A 16,718-nucleotide genomic window follows, 5' to 3' on the forward strand; every position below is an offset into this window, starting at 1 on the left:
TCATTAATTTAAAATGTCAAACTGCATGACCTCCCATCACTCCATCACAGAAAAATGCTGGCAGTTTAGGGTTCAGATAGTTTTAGATCTGAGATGTATACTTTTATAATGGCTGCTTGCATAAATAGAAACCACACTATTCTTTCTAAAAGCAAGAGGTGAATGAGGCAAGTACCTTTTCAGCCAACTGCTATGTAAGAGTAAAACAGCAAGATTAAAAAACCTCAGCGCACATTTAAGGTGTGGAGATGAGTCCCTTTAAGATATATCTCTCTACACGGATCTCTTTCTTATCCCACCCTAATCTTAAACCTCAGTGCGGCTGTCACTCCCACGCTCTTCTGCTTCAACAGTTTCCCAGCCCATCATGGTTGCAGTTCTACTTTTCGCTGCTTCCCGTTCTTATTCCTTCAAGATTCCCAGAGGCTTACCATGAACCAGGGGATACAGCTTAACTTCTCATTCCCTATTACTGTCTCCCAGTGACCCAAGAGTTCCTAAAGGCTGCAAAAACAAATTTCAAAAGAAAATGGACTCAACCTTATGCTGGAGCATAGTCAGAATATCACTATCTGCGTAAATTTTCCTTTGAAAATAAAAATTCTTCCCCTTTTTTTCTCCTAAAATCCCATTCATCCATCAGTAATGTGCAATCTGTACTCAAAAATGGAGGTCTTAGGGCTTCTTAAAAAGGAAGAGTTGCTTTCAACCACTTGTAAGACGACTTTTTTCCTAACTCAGTACAAACTCTTTGAAGAAACTTTCCATCAAATCCATCCAGACTCAAGTCCCTTATATAAGCATTTTTGGCTCAAATGCTATGGTAAATTATAATTAGATGAAAACAAGATTTTATAATGGAAACTAAAAGACAACTGCAGCAATCATGGTATGACTAGCTCTGCTTGGCCATCAACAATAAGATGATAGCAATTCCAAATGCCTGACTGACCAAACACATCCAAAAGAACCTTAAAGTCCTTAAAAGATCACTTAGGACACCTCGATATACCCAGATGCTCCCTGCTGTGGGCTTTCCTTGGAGGTCACTGTCTGGGATTTCATGCATCTACAACACTTTTGTTGTAAATCCTTTCTGGTTTAGTGATATGTGCTTCTGTGCTCGCGAGCATGGCTACCCACTAATTCCTTATCACCCTCCTTTTGCCAGCGCTTAAACACAGCAAAAGCAAAACTGAACCAGGATTGCTTGATCAAAGACTTCTTATTCTGTTCTGCCTGCAAATTAGTTTAGAGTTGCTGAAAAATAAAAAGCCCTAAGAATGCTGAGATCAGGAGCTCTCTAAGAATTAAACACACATGGTGGATGACCAGCAGCACAAGCTTCTCTCTGTGAATCAGGCAGAGGAAGGCTAAGGATGGGAATGGCGTATGGGCTCTGGCGGCCCAGTCTGGGACTTCTCTGCTGGCACTGATGATGAAGCTTCCAGGCCTGACTGTGGTCTTTCGCTAGTTAACTGCAAGGAGGAGCACTGACAGCTGCAAGGAGTACCATTGATTCTTTCATCAGAAAGATGGAAAATGGGAAGTTCTAGATCCTGTCCTGGATGTGTTCACTGTTCTGCCATCCTGTATGTCAACACAGAGCGAGGATCCATCATGGAGAAGCAATCAAGGTGACCAAAAGCTCTCTGCTGGGAGGGGAAAGAAACACGCTACAGCAAACAGAGCTCTAACCCCTGCTCTTGCCTCAGACTTCTTCCAAAAGGCAAACATCTTCTAACTGCTAGTTTACTGTTAGTAACTATTAGAGATGAAGTAGGTCACTCTTCAGAGCAAAATGCTCAATGTAAGTCTGCAGACTTACACTATCCCACTGAAATGGAACTCCTCATGATGTGAAACGGCTTATACAGCAATTAACTTAGGACACTCTTTAAAGTGGTTTTAAGAATGTATAATTCTTCACCTTTACAGAAGGTCCAAGCTGTGGGGAGAACTGCATTTGTAGATTGCTATGAACACAAGTTAGCAAATTCAGAAACTGTCCTGGAAACAGCAGCAACCAGCACTCCCTTATGTAAGGGGAAAGCTTAGAAGAACTGATGAACGATTATCTAAAGATGCAGTTCCATGGCACCTTCAACCAATCTCAGCTGAGTGGCCTAAAAAAAATCCTCCAGGATTGTTTTTCAGCCAGTTTAAGCCAGTTCATGCAACTATTGAGGTCAGGAAAGTGCCAGTGCCAGAGAAGGGAACACACAGCTGGGAGCTGCATGAGCAGGAGCACGGCAGGCTGAGTAGTTCACACTGCTATGGAACTCAACCCTGGGAAAACGCAAAAGGAAACAACGTAATCCACTTTGCAAATCGCCACTGAATTTAACCCATGAACTTCTTCTACATGTCCATTCCTTAATGTTGGGCTTTTCAGATATTTAAGAGAGATCTTTCCTGGTTACGAGAGAAGCGACTTGACCCTGCCCCACTTATTTCCACTGAAAGCAGTTGGAAAGAAATCGCTGCTTTTGGTCAGCAATGGCAAAACCAAACAGAAAGTGAAACTGAAATGAAGCTGTGCAAAGGGATTCCAGAGTTAGAATTACAGACAGTAAACTAGCCTGAAGAGAAATGGCAAGTGGAGTCCCTTTGGATTTTGATCTGAAACCTGCTTTCTTGAATATTCTGCGCACACTGGGAAATGGAAATGATTTACAGTGGACAAATCTCCTGACGTAAGACAGATTGAATATTAGCACAGTAGTGGATAGAAGCTGGTGCTCCTTGACTTTTAAATTAAATCAACTTTGAATACTTTGGTAAGGGCTAACGTGTGAATAAGCTGGTCGAAGGGAACCTAGCTTGTAAGCAAGTCAGGCGATGGGCAGACACTCACTCCGCAGACAGCTGCCCCGTTCTGGGATGCTGCTGTGTCTCCCCAGTGGTCACAGGGTGTGAGTGCTCCCCAATGCACTTCAGGCAGGACTTGTCACGTCACTTTAAACCAGTGGTTTGAGCTAATGCACCTTTACCCTCCATCCCAAAACACACTGGGGAGTGTTCACACAAACCCCATCCATGGCCGAGTGGTTGGAGGCGGTGACAGAGGACCATGGTAAGTTGCTGGGCTCAGTGACGCCTTCCAGCTGGGTCTGGAGGAAGGGGGTTGTCCATAGGTTTTGACTTTGTTCTTGTTTATGCAGGAAAATCACACTGTAAGTGTACAGTTTATATCAAATTTACTTAAACTTTTATTGCAAACCCTTGTGTAAGCACTTACTGAAATGTAGCTTAAATAGGTGTGGGTGTGGGTATGGCACAAGTTTCAGTAAATCTGTTAAACTGACTTAAATGAAATTGGTGGGATTTCCATGTGTTAACAAATCCTTTGCAACCCTGTGAGGGGCAAATTCTCCCATTATGTCCATACCCATGTGGCACTAAACATGTATGAAGCAGGACTAAATCACTTCAGAATTTATCTCTGCATTAAGTCCACAACAAGTTTTAAATTGTAACCAATTCCAAGCACCAAATCACCACAAACCTCATATTTCTTTTCTGTTATTCCTGGGGAAAACATACTACCTGAAATGTGGGGAATATGAAACTTTCCATCCTCACAATCCCTGTATCTATTTTCCTCAGGCTTTGTAAAGAAATGTGCAAAAATCTTGGTCTCCTGGTGCTTCAAAGGGTCTTGTAAATCTCAATATCCTGCTCGCCCCAAAGAACGGAGCAGAGCTGGCTCTGTGTCTGGAGGAGGAGAAAGGAAGTGCTTGTAGGCCTGAACACAGCCAGCACATGCAGCAGGTCTAATTCTTGTCCTATCAGCCTTGATGCAGCGTGTCCTTTTCCTTCAGCTACTTTAGATAAACAGGAAAGGAAAAGGAAAAAAAAATCAGCGTTGGAAAAAATATAATCCAGTTCGGAAAGAAAACGTTATTGTTAAGTGTTCTAATGGCGATTTCAAACAATAGCGAGTACAGTATGTCATATGAAAAACAGTGGTATCACTAGGATAGCACATCATACCAAAACTAGAAAAAAAGAGACTTTTACAAAAATCATACTACAATAAGAATAGCTAGCGATTCAGATCATTAAGTCTCTGCAAACAGCTTATGAGTAACAAGTCCTGCAAAGTGGTATTACTCTTACACCCATTTTTCTGACAGGGATGGTGCTTTACAGATAGTTAAAGCGGTTTGCTGTGGTTTGCAAACAATCCCTGAGCGTACCTAAGCTGCTGCCTAGTAAACCCTTGAATTGCGGTGCCTTCCTCTAACCATTAAATGATTCCAAGAAGTATTCTTTAATTAATGCCTTCGTACACAAAAACAGGTGAAAACTCGTTACACAGTAGGAGTAATCTCTTTTGGCACCCAATACCACTTCCAGAAGTCTAATCAACTTTCTGGTGTGAATGTGGGAGAGTTCACACCACTGAAAAGACTCATTCTACAGCTGAAGACTATAAAACATACCCTTTCACATGATTTTTGTACCTTTGGTGCAGAAATCCGTACTGACAATAGACATAGGTTGTGACAGCAGACCCTCTCACTTGGGAAATTTTGTATTTATAAATTTTGTTTACATTGGACACAGTAAGCCAAACCATTAATGAAGGGCATAGCTTCATATAAATCAATGCAACTCAATGATGTGATAAGAAAATTTGATTTCATCAGTTTAATCTTTTATCGGTGGGTTTTTATCATTTGTAGCATGGACATGAGGGAATCTGAAGAGACACATTCATCTGTTTAGTTAAATGAACAGATGTCTTCTTGCAGTATGATGCACTGTCACAAATAATTAGCAGAAATATGGAAATGGATATCTTCCAAACATTTTGCAGATGCTAATTAATTATCCCACACATTTTCATAAAGTAGTTCAATATTATTAACGACTAGCTGGAAGTGTTTACCCATGTTACCCATTGTCGCCCAGCAAGTCCAGAGCTGAGCGAACATTAGAACTAAGCAGCTCCTAGTTTCCACCAACATCTTCTACCCATTAGACTGTGCTGCTTATTCTCACTCTGAAGGAGTTAACCATGAATAAGAATAGAAGACTACTTTTATCTGAGTTACCCATTAAAACCCTCTCTGTTCAGTGAACAGTATGGGAATGGGATACCCTTCCAATTCTTAGAGAATGCCTGTTCTTATCGCAAAAAACACCCTCATAAAAATTGCCAATAAATGAGTCTCTAGAAGTGTTACGGATGGACTGGACTGACAATACTGTCCTTTGACCACATTCTAGTTCTTCTACAGAAGGGCCTGTGACACACTATTAAAGCAAAGAGAAGAAATGCTCTGGGAGACATCCTGGAGGATTCAGGGTTGCTGATGCACAGTATGCCCTGGTGGTCCCAGTTCTCTGCTCATGCTGTCCTTCCACTCCCAGTGCTGCTGTACCTGCCCCAAGTGTGCTCTGCCACTGTCTGGGGTTGTTTGTTCATCCATTTATTCATAAATCAAGAATCAATAAACACTTTCACCTTCTTCATGCTTCGCGGACAGTAGAACTTCTGCTCGCCTTCTTGACTCTCTCCATATATCAAGGCTTGATAGTTGAATTTCTCTACTTGCTGCCTACTGCTGGCACTTCTCTCTTGCAGCTCTCACCCTGCCTCTGCTTTCTTTCCTTTCTTTCCTTAAACACAGCCGACAGCACTACCTTTCTGGGCTGTGCCCTTTGGCTGCAGGGGCAGTGAACCCAGTTCCCAAGAGGAAGGTTCATGCCCCAAAATGCAGGTTATGTAATTTAGCACTTCTGTGAACTAAGTATTGTCTTTTCAAAGTATTTTTAAACGAGAACTTGTTCACCAAAGAACAAAAGACCGGGAAGGTTTATAACTCCTAACAGAAAACACTGGCTTGAACATAAAGCTGGGAATGTATTGATATTTTCAATTCAGGCTCAGGAGAGTCAGAAGCAAGAATACCAGCCTGCAGGCTGCTGCTCAGACTTATCTTTCTGTTAATGAAACAGTTTTTGCAAGAGACATGTTATCACAACATTAAAGAAAACCCAACAAAATACTTCCAGAAGACCCCACTCTATGCTTTTATGAAGCTTATGTTTCCCTCTCACACTCCAGACTACAAGGACATGCTGCAACCCCACATGAAATACTGCTTGCCATTATAAATCAATCAGAGGGAAGAGAAATAGAGAGTTGATTCTGTAGTTGTTCTTTATTAATAATTTTAAACTGAAGTTATATAGTAAAATACCACCACCGATTCTCTAAAAACAAACTCCACCAAAACCCCAAACCTGTGAATTTTGATCATTATGGGAATTTTTGCGTCTCGTCTCTTGAAAATAACATGACCCATGGCCCATTTTTCAAGCTAGATTTCATTCCTCTCCAGTCAGCTGTCAGGAAACCACAGAAGGTGCCTGAAAGAGCACACGAAATGGCTGGTTCTAATCTGAAGGAAAAAAAAAAATAAGTTGAGGAACAAGGCAGCTACTTGTGGCAGAATGTTATTTTTTCTTCAGTCTCTGCCTGCATATTTTCACAACATGTGTACCCTGTTACCCTGTCACTTCCCTCTTCTCCTTGGGTAAATATCTCTGCTTTGGAATAAAAGAAGGCCCAGGGGTGCTACTTCTAAGGACCGCGCTCGCCTTGATATGTTGTTTTTGAACTGAACACATACAATGGACACATTTCAAACTTGGACCTTTGCCACCATAGATGTTGCTTTTAGTTTAACCTTCTCAGATGATGGAGGGAGGCTGGAGGTAAGGAGGAGGCTGGGAGTGGGGTCATACACTCCATCCTTTACCAGATGTGGGATCTCGTGGGAGCCAGGCCTGATAGCCCACACAAACCCCTCTAAGCACGTACCAGGAATGCAAAATGTCCCTCTCCAAGTGCCGAGTATTCGTAAAATCAAACACAAACCCCAGGGAGAAATGGATGACTAGGACATACCTTTGCCATCAAGCTGCTTAGATTGAAAAAAAAAAAAAAAGGTGGTGTGATTAATACTTTATTTTTTTTTAAAGAACTAATTTGTTTACAAGTTATTTGTGAAGAAGGGAATAAATTCAAAGATTTTTCCTCATCTTCGCCCTGTAAACTGCATGTCCTGTGAAATGCACTGTTTCATGTATGTGATTTAACCTGTCATTCGCAACCCAACAGATGGACTGGACTAGATTAGACATCTGTTCTATATAAGAATTAGATACAGAATTGGGACCTAGGAAATTCTGGATTAAACTGGCTCAAAGACCAACCCACACTCAAATACTAACCCAGTTAAAGACACTGGGTAAGATACACTTTTCAACGTAGTTCTCATGTATTAAATGCCAATGCAGCAAGAGTTAGGGGAAGGACAAAAGTTGGCAGTGGGCTTGCCCTGTGAAGTCACATGCCAGGCTGCTTCCAAGGGGTCCGTGAACAAGCCTGAACCCTTGAAAGCTGCCACGTGTACTAAGCAACTCGGAGCTGGGAAGAGCTGCCAATGAGGCTGAGGGTAGTGCTCAAGCAAAATTAATTTGGGAACAAAACAAAGTATTGAGCAGTTCCTGAAAGGCACTAGGGAGATCAGGAAGAGTTGAGAATTGTTTCCACTAGACAGTATTGAGTCCAGCTCAGCAAACTATTTTTGAACATGTATTCTACATGCATGGGCTCACTTAAATTGATAATATATCCAACCTCATTTGATCACAAACCTGGCAGCAGACCACCTGAAGAGTCATGCTTCAATGCTTGGTCTTTACTAACCATCTCTTCCTCATCGATCTCTCCAATTAACCAAATCTGATCCCTTCTCTTTCTTCCAGAACTAAAACAGCTACTAAGGTCTTCTCTTCCCCATCATTACACTGTAATTTCTTTCCTCGAATGTCCCCTTTTCATTCTTTCTTTTCTCCTTAATCTCCCTGACATCCTTCACTAACCCTGAACATCTTTTCCCTCCCTACCCATTCACTTACCATGATGCTATCCTATCCTCAGCTCTACAGCTGTAAGGAGTAGCCAACCCCTTGCATAGAGCACAGATAAATTACAAACTTTATGACTGCCCACATGGTTACCCTTCCCTTTCTCCCACCAAATCCCGTCCAAAGGACCATTTCTCCCTCAAAACCAGCAAGTAATTTGCCAGCACTCAATGGGAAAGATTGGGCAGGTGATATTTAATTATCTATTTTCATCTTAGGGGTGTTCTTCCATAACCTAAGTATTAGACAGCTTTAACCTTGAAAACCACTGAAGCTCCTTGAAAACCACACTAGCACACTGTGATTCTCATGTCACACATTATGCTCCCTTTCCCAACAGCACACCTCATCTGGAGCATGAGCAGTGATGTAGTTGAGGGAGAAGGTGCTGTTAGAGAAATGCTATAAATGGGCATATACTGGAGCAACCACTAGCATGTGTTCCATGTACGGACATTGACCCAGTCCCTTGGGTAGTACTGAGACAAGGGGAATGAAAATAATCTTTATCATTCCCTTTTTGCAGTGTAGAGGGATACAGTGGACATATTCTAAATCTAGTTTTTGTGTATCAAACCAGAAGTAAAAATAGAAAACCCCGTCACTGTTCGGTTGTTGGAGAAATCAACATTTTCCTCTCAGAAAAGATACAGTAATGAAAATAGCCTGTAATTTGGAACCTAGCAAGCCCTAGGGCTTTTTAGACTCCAGAACCCTGAAAGTCCAAAATAGCTCCACATTGGACCATCTTTTCAGAAATTGTGGATTTATATGTACACACAGACCTATGATCTGTGAAAACTCCAAGAGAGGTTAGGAATACAATAAACTTAAATTTCTGCACCTCCTTTACTAACCAACTGAACTAACTACGTTATTTAAGTTGGTGTCAGGTTTTTATCCACTACTAAGATTCAAACAGCTCTGGAGTAAAACATAGCAGTACTTTGTAGGAGCTAAACAGTGTTATGCTGCAGTAAAAAATATATAAAGGAATCTAATAACGTTACAGGAGGAGAATTTAGGTCCTGTGTAAGGTAAATGAATGTCAGATACTTTTTGGCATGGAAGGGCTAACAGAGTTTTCACCTATAGTACATGTGCTGTGTCCCCAGTGCTACAGGAGCCAGCTCTGTGGTGTGACAAACGGCATCTTTTCTTGGTCTAGTGCAGGAGAAGTCCCCGGTCCCTCTGGGTACCCTTGGGAAAACAGTTACTATGGAAAGGTGCAGAAAGCTGCCTGGAGTGTGGGCAAATTAGCCAGTACCCCTGGCACTGCTGGAATCCCCTTGGACAGCTCATCAGGTGAAGTGACAGCAGGACCAAGGCTCCATTTCAGACACTGCTGCCACTCAACCCAGCAGCTGGGCAGCAGTCCTCACCAGCTGACTCTGCAGTGGAAGACTTAACCTAAGAGGATACGTAAGAAATAAAAAGGTGCAAGACCTGCCAAATCGCAAAACCTTGTAACACGGTACTAGCAATGGTATGTGTGCAAGAAAACAGAACACCACCACAAACAGCTAAAAAAAGGTGTTGCCATAACCTGATAACTTCATATAAAACGATACGGGCCCTGCTGCTGTCTGCCCCATGAAGAAAAAGGGGACTCATATATTCAACTCTACACTAGTTCCTTTCTCTCTTTTACATACAATGTCTTGGTTTCAACTTGAATAAGGTCACCCTGCGAAGTGGCAGAAGACCAGAGTCATCTAATGAGCCTCTGAAATCCACTGCTGTTTACTAGGGGGCCAAGATTCCAAGACATAAAAGGTAAAATAATTCCCAATGGGTCTCCTATAAACACCTTGATGTGTCTGTACCAAGCAGTATTTTGACACCACTCCTTCCTCTCTCCTTTGACTGGATAACGAGCTAGGAGGAAAAATAAAAGTACCTATGAATACCAATATACAGGGAACCGTCATAAATTCACTTTGCGTCATTGCAACAAATAAGCCTCCCCTGGGAAGCTGTGAGAGGGAGCCTTCTCACAACAGCCTGATTATCAAAAGTCAGCTCTCTCGTGAAATACTCTAACCTCACAGGGACAAGTACTGTAATAATATAGAAGTATCATAATAGCTTGAGCACTTTAAATTACTTCTGTAACTTGGGATGGGCAAGGCACATTTCCGGCAGGTTGGTTCCCAGTGATGCTGTTTGTATCTCTGTATCACTTGGGAATTACCCTGAGCTTGAAAGATTCATGTGCTGTACAAAGTCAATTTCAGAATAGAAACGTGATTCTCCAGACATCAGATTTCTGACACTCACTGCATCCATCATAATTTTAGCAAGCTGGCTTTTTCACTGCCTTATTCTCTTCAGAAATACAATGCATGTTACCTATTACAGTACTACCCAGTATTTCAAAAATTTTTTAGAAATAAGCTCCTCATTGATTTTTTTCTTCAGGGATTGCCGTAAGTCTACATTACTTTAGTACTGAAGGCATTTCTGTCAAATTCCAGATTTGCCTTTCACAGCTCTCCATCTTGGACCTTTTCCATTTTTGCAGTTTTCAGATCCATCCATATTTTGCAGCTATCTGTGTGTGAAGGCATCCTACACAATAACCTGAAGAGGTACCTCCTGTTCATGTTTTATTTAATTCCAGTCTCCCTAGAGTTTCTGGGGCAGCACTTTCGCATGTCAGTACAAAAGCTAACTTTGCATTTATCCCTCTCCTATCCCTAAAAAAGAAACTGCCCTTAAAACCATGTTTCATTTCAGCTGCATCCTTAAAACCCCAAACTCTGTGAAACTAGAATGAACTAGTGCAAATCAAACAGTGCTCTTACCACTTAGACCCACCCTGCAACCCTTTCCAATCAGGGAATCTAAAATTACCATATTTACAGCATCTGCAGCAGAGCCAAGTACAAAACAAGATGAATAGCTGTGACGCACAAGGCAGAGTGTGGAAGTATGCAGCTGGGCCTGCAAACAATATAGGCACTCGGCGCTGAAGTCCATCTAATGCTTTTCACAGATCAGAGTGACTAAAAGGGGAAGGAGGGGAGGGAGGAGAAGAGAAATTCCAGGAAGATGAGTGAAAACACAGCAGAAATCCCAGGCTGCTTCACTAATGGGTAATTGAAATGACTCACAAAAGGTCTAGTAGGGAATTCAATTAATTAGGGACGTGACTGCGCCGAGGGGAGGAGGGAAAGAAAAGACTGCCGGCAACACAAGAAAATTACTCCTCTCCATTCACTTAAAAAAGGGCTGGGAAGAAAACCACAAGGGAAGAAAAAGCCAAGTTTTTCAAGGCAGGGCCTCTACCCCTTCTTACACACAGAAAGAGGCCACAGTCGAACCACCCTGATTTCATGGGACGAGACAAGGACAAATAAGCCCATCCCTATTGCTTCCCCTCCTTCACCTAGATTTCTAACGAAAAGGAAGGAAAATAATAAAATTTGATATATTAACTACATCACTGTTAAGGCAACTGGTAACATGAACCTACCAGGACAGGACAAATGAATGATGTAAGATAGATTAATATAATGCTGCTAATAGCATCCCTCTTTTCAAAATACCGCTGTATTATTCCATGTGACAATGAGGGCAGGGCAATAAGAAGCAGTAGGAAGATGAATAAATGAAAAAAAAGTGGGGACAGATGATGGAAATAATGCAATGCAAGAAAGGGAGAGCAGCAGGAATGGGGACCCACAGGAGGACAGGAATTGGCAAGAGCAGGGAGAAAAAAATGGAAAAGGAGTGGATGGAGAGAAGGTGAAGAGAAATGGGGCAGGGCATGGATGAGAGAAACATGAGGGGGGAAACCTGAAGAGGAGAAGAAGAGCACATGTGGGAAAGGTCAGGGAAAGAACGAGAAGTTTCACAATTAGGCCTTGCTGTGATGGGTACACAGGAAGAATAGTCTTGATTCGGCATCTATTGACAAATACTGCTTCTGACCAAGCCTCAGAGACTAAATTTACACTTGTGCTAGTTTAGAAATCTCAAAGAATGTGCAATCTAAACTTGCAGGCCCACAACTGGTCACTGCTGGTAGTGGAACATCAAGGAGAGATACAATGACCAGGGTAAATGCTCACTCCTGGGATGGAAAGTGGGATCTACAACCTTTCAGAATAAAGTTACAGAAGCTTGAAACGGTAGGTCTTGTTAATTCTGACTCGGAGCTGTTATGGTCAGGCTGGCTGTTCAATTGCTTTACACAAAAGAAACTCACGGTCATTGTTTACCTTAGTGAATCATGAAGAGATCTAACAAAAAGCACTTCTTAGGCCCTATCGAATTCAGCACTGAATGCCCTCTGAAGGCTTAGATATGCTCTCATGCTCAAGTATCAAGATACTATCTCTGTGAAAGGTTGGCAAAGTTTGCAATATGCTGCATGTTTGGGCAATTAGCTGAGTATTTCTGTTCCCAGTGCTGTCAATCTGACATCTTTGCAAGAAAACATATAAATCAAACCATATTCCCCTGCCAGTGAACTGACCATTAATGTCAGCTCCACTGTCAAAGGACTTTCAGAAGAGCAAAAGACTTTTTATAAGTTTTATATTTACTGTAATAGAGCAAACAAGTTAAGACACTGCCCAAGAAAACAATTCTGAGGTAGTCAAGACGTACTGGACCAGAAGGAAAAGTACAGGTAACAGGAACGAGTATCTTTATACTGGTGTAAATGCAGTACTGTAGCTAGATCTAGGCTTTCACAACGCTTCAAGTTACATTCATGCAAAAATGAATATACAGAAATCTCCCTCTGATTCTGAGTCGACCTTACAACATGACACTAAGGAGCACTATGCTACTGCAGGAATCATCTTTCAGAAGAAGTTTGAGGTTGAGATCCAAATTCCTACAGGCCGGTTTAAGAAAACAGCCCCTAGAAATTTTGCAAATACGCTATTGTTGGTGCTCTGGACAAATGTAAATGTATTCTATTTTCGACCAGCTGGGCCGGCAGTTTCTATGGAAAAGGACTACAAACCCTGGGCATTCAGTGCCTAGGTGCCTATGCAACAATGTGATTGTCATACAAGAATTACAATACAGCTATAAAATGTCAGTTAAGTCAGGCAGCCCCAATAGCAAATTCACGCTGGGCAGCCAAAGCACCACTTGACACAGTACTTTATTCGGCTTCAAAGCTCCATTCTTTTCAAATTCTCTAACATGTCTAACGAAACAGACAGTGCAATGTGCTCAGAAGGTCATCAGTTCTAACCAGAGCACCTCCAAAATTTAACAGGGCCTCGATTCCATTGCCAATATAATTTTGTACTTTTTACTGCATCTTCATCAAGTTAGATTCATGAGAACTGCAGGCAAGGTCAACATGTACCTTGAGGCTATCTGGATTCTGTTAAGCCAGGCTTATGCTTTTTGTCCAGACTCTCCTCTCCCTTCCTCAAGAGAAAATAAAAAAAAATGCCTTCTCTTCTACAAAATTAAAATAATTAAAATAAATTCCTTTTATCTCTCTAATTAAGTACCATCCTGTATTTAGTCAGTTGACAGCACCAAATAATGATTTTTCTGTATTCCATAATGTCATCCCTCCTCCCTGGATCTATTCAAAGCCTCTTGTACATATTTAATCACTCCTAGCCAGGCCTGGCTAATGAAATGCAGGGCCTTGCCCTGACCTGACCTTGCTATTTCTATTTTGGCTCAGCACATCCTCTGCTAGTTGGTTTAAAAAAAAAAAAAAAAAAAAAGAAAAGAAAAAGAAAAAGACTTGTTTCTCTCTGGGACTTAAAGGTCCTGTTACTGGCAGGGGGTATGGTCAAGGACACTGCTGAAAACAGAATGAATGACTGTGAACACTGCTTTGCAAAGCTACTGCAAATGCAAAAAGGACCACAGCAACTTCAGTGCAAAGTTTTTTTCCCCTTTTCTCTTTGGCTGGCAAAGACTGGTGGGCATTGTTCATCTACTGGGAATGGCTTATGGCTAGATAATTCTGCAAGAAAAATGGACTGCTCAAATTGTTTGCAGCACTCTTTCATGAAGCACTGGTATTCATCTATGGTTTTGGGCACTTACTGTAAATAAATTTCTTCTTCTTGGTTTTCCTCATCTGCCCTTCCTATTTGCCAATACAGCAATTTGAAAATGTATTTTCCCTTTCTGAGAGCTCATAAAGAAGTGTGATCCCATTTATGACTGCTTAGGAAATGCTGGATGTTGGGTTAGCCCTTTCGTCACATGATGTTGGTTGCAGGAATTTATCAACACGCCAATCACAAGTCAGCAATGTTTCCAGTGTACAACAGGACAACATTTACATAGTGATTCATGTGGTCTTTTTAAGCTGAGTTTGTTTTCAAATGGTTTATGATTTTGTTGGCCATGAGTTTTGGTGCCCAGTTTGACATACTGAGTTGCTGGATGACCCAAAAACCATACTTGAAGTCAGTCTTTGTGGGTACACAGTGCCTTACATTGTGGAGATCTGGCTACTGAATAGGGGTCACAGATGCTATCACAAAACAACCAGTAACAGCACAAGGATCTTTAGGTACTCAGACTGTCAGAAAAATCAGGCTGAGTGGATCAATTCACCATTGTTCTTCCAAATATCTCTGAATGGAGGCACGCCAGAGAAAATGGTGCTGAATAAGATGAAGAAGCCTTTAGCTAGCTGCCCAAAACTAACACCCTGCATCCCATGGAGCACTCTCAGCTTCAGAAGCTGTCTAAGGACCAGGGATAAAGACCATATTTCTAATAGCCAGAATCAGTTTCACAGGTCCTTATTAGCTCTTCTGCGTGCACTGAAACTGACACAAAAAGTTAGATTTAGCATTTATGAGTCCAGTCATTTCTCAGCTTAACTAAAACAAACAGGTTCAAGTTGCAACATTCTGTTGAATAGAAGCAGTAGGACGTTTAGACATTGCTTGAAGAAGAAACCTTAAAATCATGTTTGCAGTCACTAAAGTCAAACAATGCAGTTGTGTCATTTTCCTCCTAATACTGTTTATTGGGTTTTGTTTTAGTCTGGTTTTCTACACAAAGAACACTTTTGCAATCACATTGTGTATCCCAGTGTATAACCTTTTCAATCACTGATTGCTTTCAACCAAGTCTGACAAAGGAGGGGTTCTCAAACATATGTGAGGTTACAGAAATTCAGTGACAACAGATGACTGAGGAGAGTGCACTTGTAAATTTCTCTGGTTGGCTTATTAAGTTGCCCATTATTAGATCCCATTGAATCCACAGAGAGGACTTTTAAGTATGCCAACTGCAGAAAAAACTTGTAGATACAGTCAACAAACCACAAGGTACAGATCTGTATCAAGCCACACTTTATTAGTTTAGGGTTCTCACAGGTTTGTCAGAGCTTCTAAAAAAACCTCGAGTTGTCTGTTTCGTAGAAAAAAATGGGAACATACAGCTTTCCTTGGGCTTGTGCCACCAGTCTTTTTTACCACTACAACACCTGCAGCTGAGGGTATGCTATCCTGAAGCAAGTAGCTTTGCTTTACTGTCCCACTTGGTTTGACATTGGAGCCAAATTGCTGTTACCATGAAAGGCTAGAAAAAGACACAGTCCCATGCAGTCCTCCATCTCTCCTTCATCCAGCCTTGCTGCTTCCCTAAGTGCTAGTGCTCATCTTTCTCCACAAGAAGTTCAGGGAGCAAAAGTGGCAAAAGGACAGCCCAGAAGTACAAAGTGAACAGATTTCTGAGCTCCCTTAGATCACTCACTGGGAGGGCTGATGAGCACCACAATTGTTGCAGAAACTGGCCTTCAGTTGGCCACCTGCTGGTGAACATGAATTGGGAGACTGGCATTCCTACAACCTGAAACCTAGCTATGGTCTTATGTGGCCAGTCAAATGTCTGCACCTGGTGATCCTCACCCAGCAGAATGGCTCCTTGGGAAGATGCACTAGGCAGAACCACTGGGCTCAGCTCCAAGCGAGTAACAAACCTTTGTGAAACCAGACAAAGAAAGGCAATATTCATTCACTTTTCCCCCTCTGCAAGCAGGTCTCTGATCCACTTTGGGCCTCTGTGGCTGTACGAAATGGAGCCACACACATGGCATGCTGTTGTAGAACAAGCACACTCACACTTACTGTCTGTGTCCGCGGTTTCTTTGTCTGCTGCGGGCGTTTTTGTCGTGATTTTACACTACAGACATGAACACCATTAAGCGCTGAGTCTCCCCTGCTCACGCTGTTCCTGATGTTTGGCAGAGCTGGAGAATGCTCCTCAGGGTGCTCCTTCCCTGGGAGCTCTGACGGGATCTTGCAGTTAAGCCACATCCACACAGCTAAAACCACCGAACGTAAAACCAGTTGTGAAATCCAACTGTGTCTGATCTGCCTCAGTGTTTGGGCAGCCTCTGTGGGGTCAAATTATTTGACTCCAAGTAAAAATACGATTTAGCACAATTCACCAGACTAGGCAAAAACATTTTTGGAAGGCTTTTTTTGACCTACTTGTAACAAACAAACTTGGGCCACCACCTATACATGCCAGAAAAAATGTTTATCTTGCTTAGCCAAAATTGAGCAAAATAGATTTTTTGGCAGCATGGACAAAGCTTTAGGCTTGACTTTATTTAAAGTCCCTCTGTAATTCCAGTTTTCCATTCCTACCCTTTGGAGTTCCTCAGATGGTTCTCTCTCCTCAATGGCTTTTCAGTTTGGGTACTGTCCTTTAATTTTTTCTCCCTTATGGTTATTTTCTTTCCTTTAGTTTTCTTTTGCATTTGCTTTCTTTCTATCTATCCTGCCTGGTGGAAACATACTAAAAGA

General features: G+C 41.8%; 1 protein-coding gene across 11 annotated transcripts in view; it reads right to left on the bottom strand.

Moving 5' to 3' along the window:
- RAD51B (RAD51 paralog B) overlaps positions 1–16,718 on the bottom strand; it is a 400,284-nt gene that overhangs the window by 88,676 nt on the left and 294,890 nt on the right. For 2 of the 11 annotated variants that reach the window (XR_011739355.1, XM_071809297.1), the window contains one exon: positions 6,157–6,416. The exons of the other annotated variants lie outside the window; for them this stretch is intronic. Coding sequence is in view for 1 of the 2 variants with exons in the window: in XM_071809297.1 (XP_071665398.1) it covers positions 6,412–6,416 (5 nt within the window). In the remaining variant the exon portion in view is untranslated. Of the gene's footprint in view, positions 1–6,156; positions 6,417–16,718 lie in introns of those variants that run through there. 11 annotated transcript variants of the gene reach the window in all.

Source organism: Patagioenas fasciata, chromosome 5, assembly GCF_037038585.1.
Source record: "Patagioenas fasciata isolate bPatFas1 chromosome 5, bPatFas1.hap1, whole genome shotgun sequence".
NCBI classification, from domain to species: Eukaryota; Metazoa; Chordata; class Aves; order Columbiformes; family Columbidae; genus Patagioenas; species Patagioenas fasciata.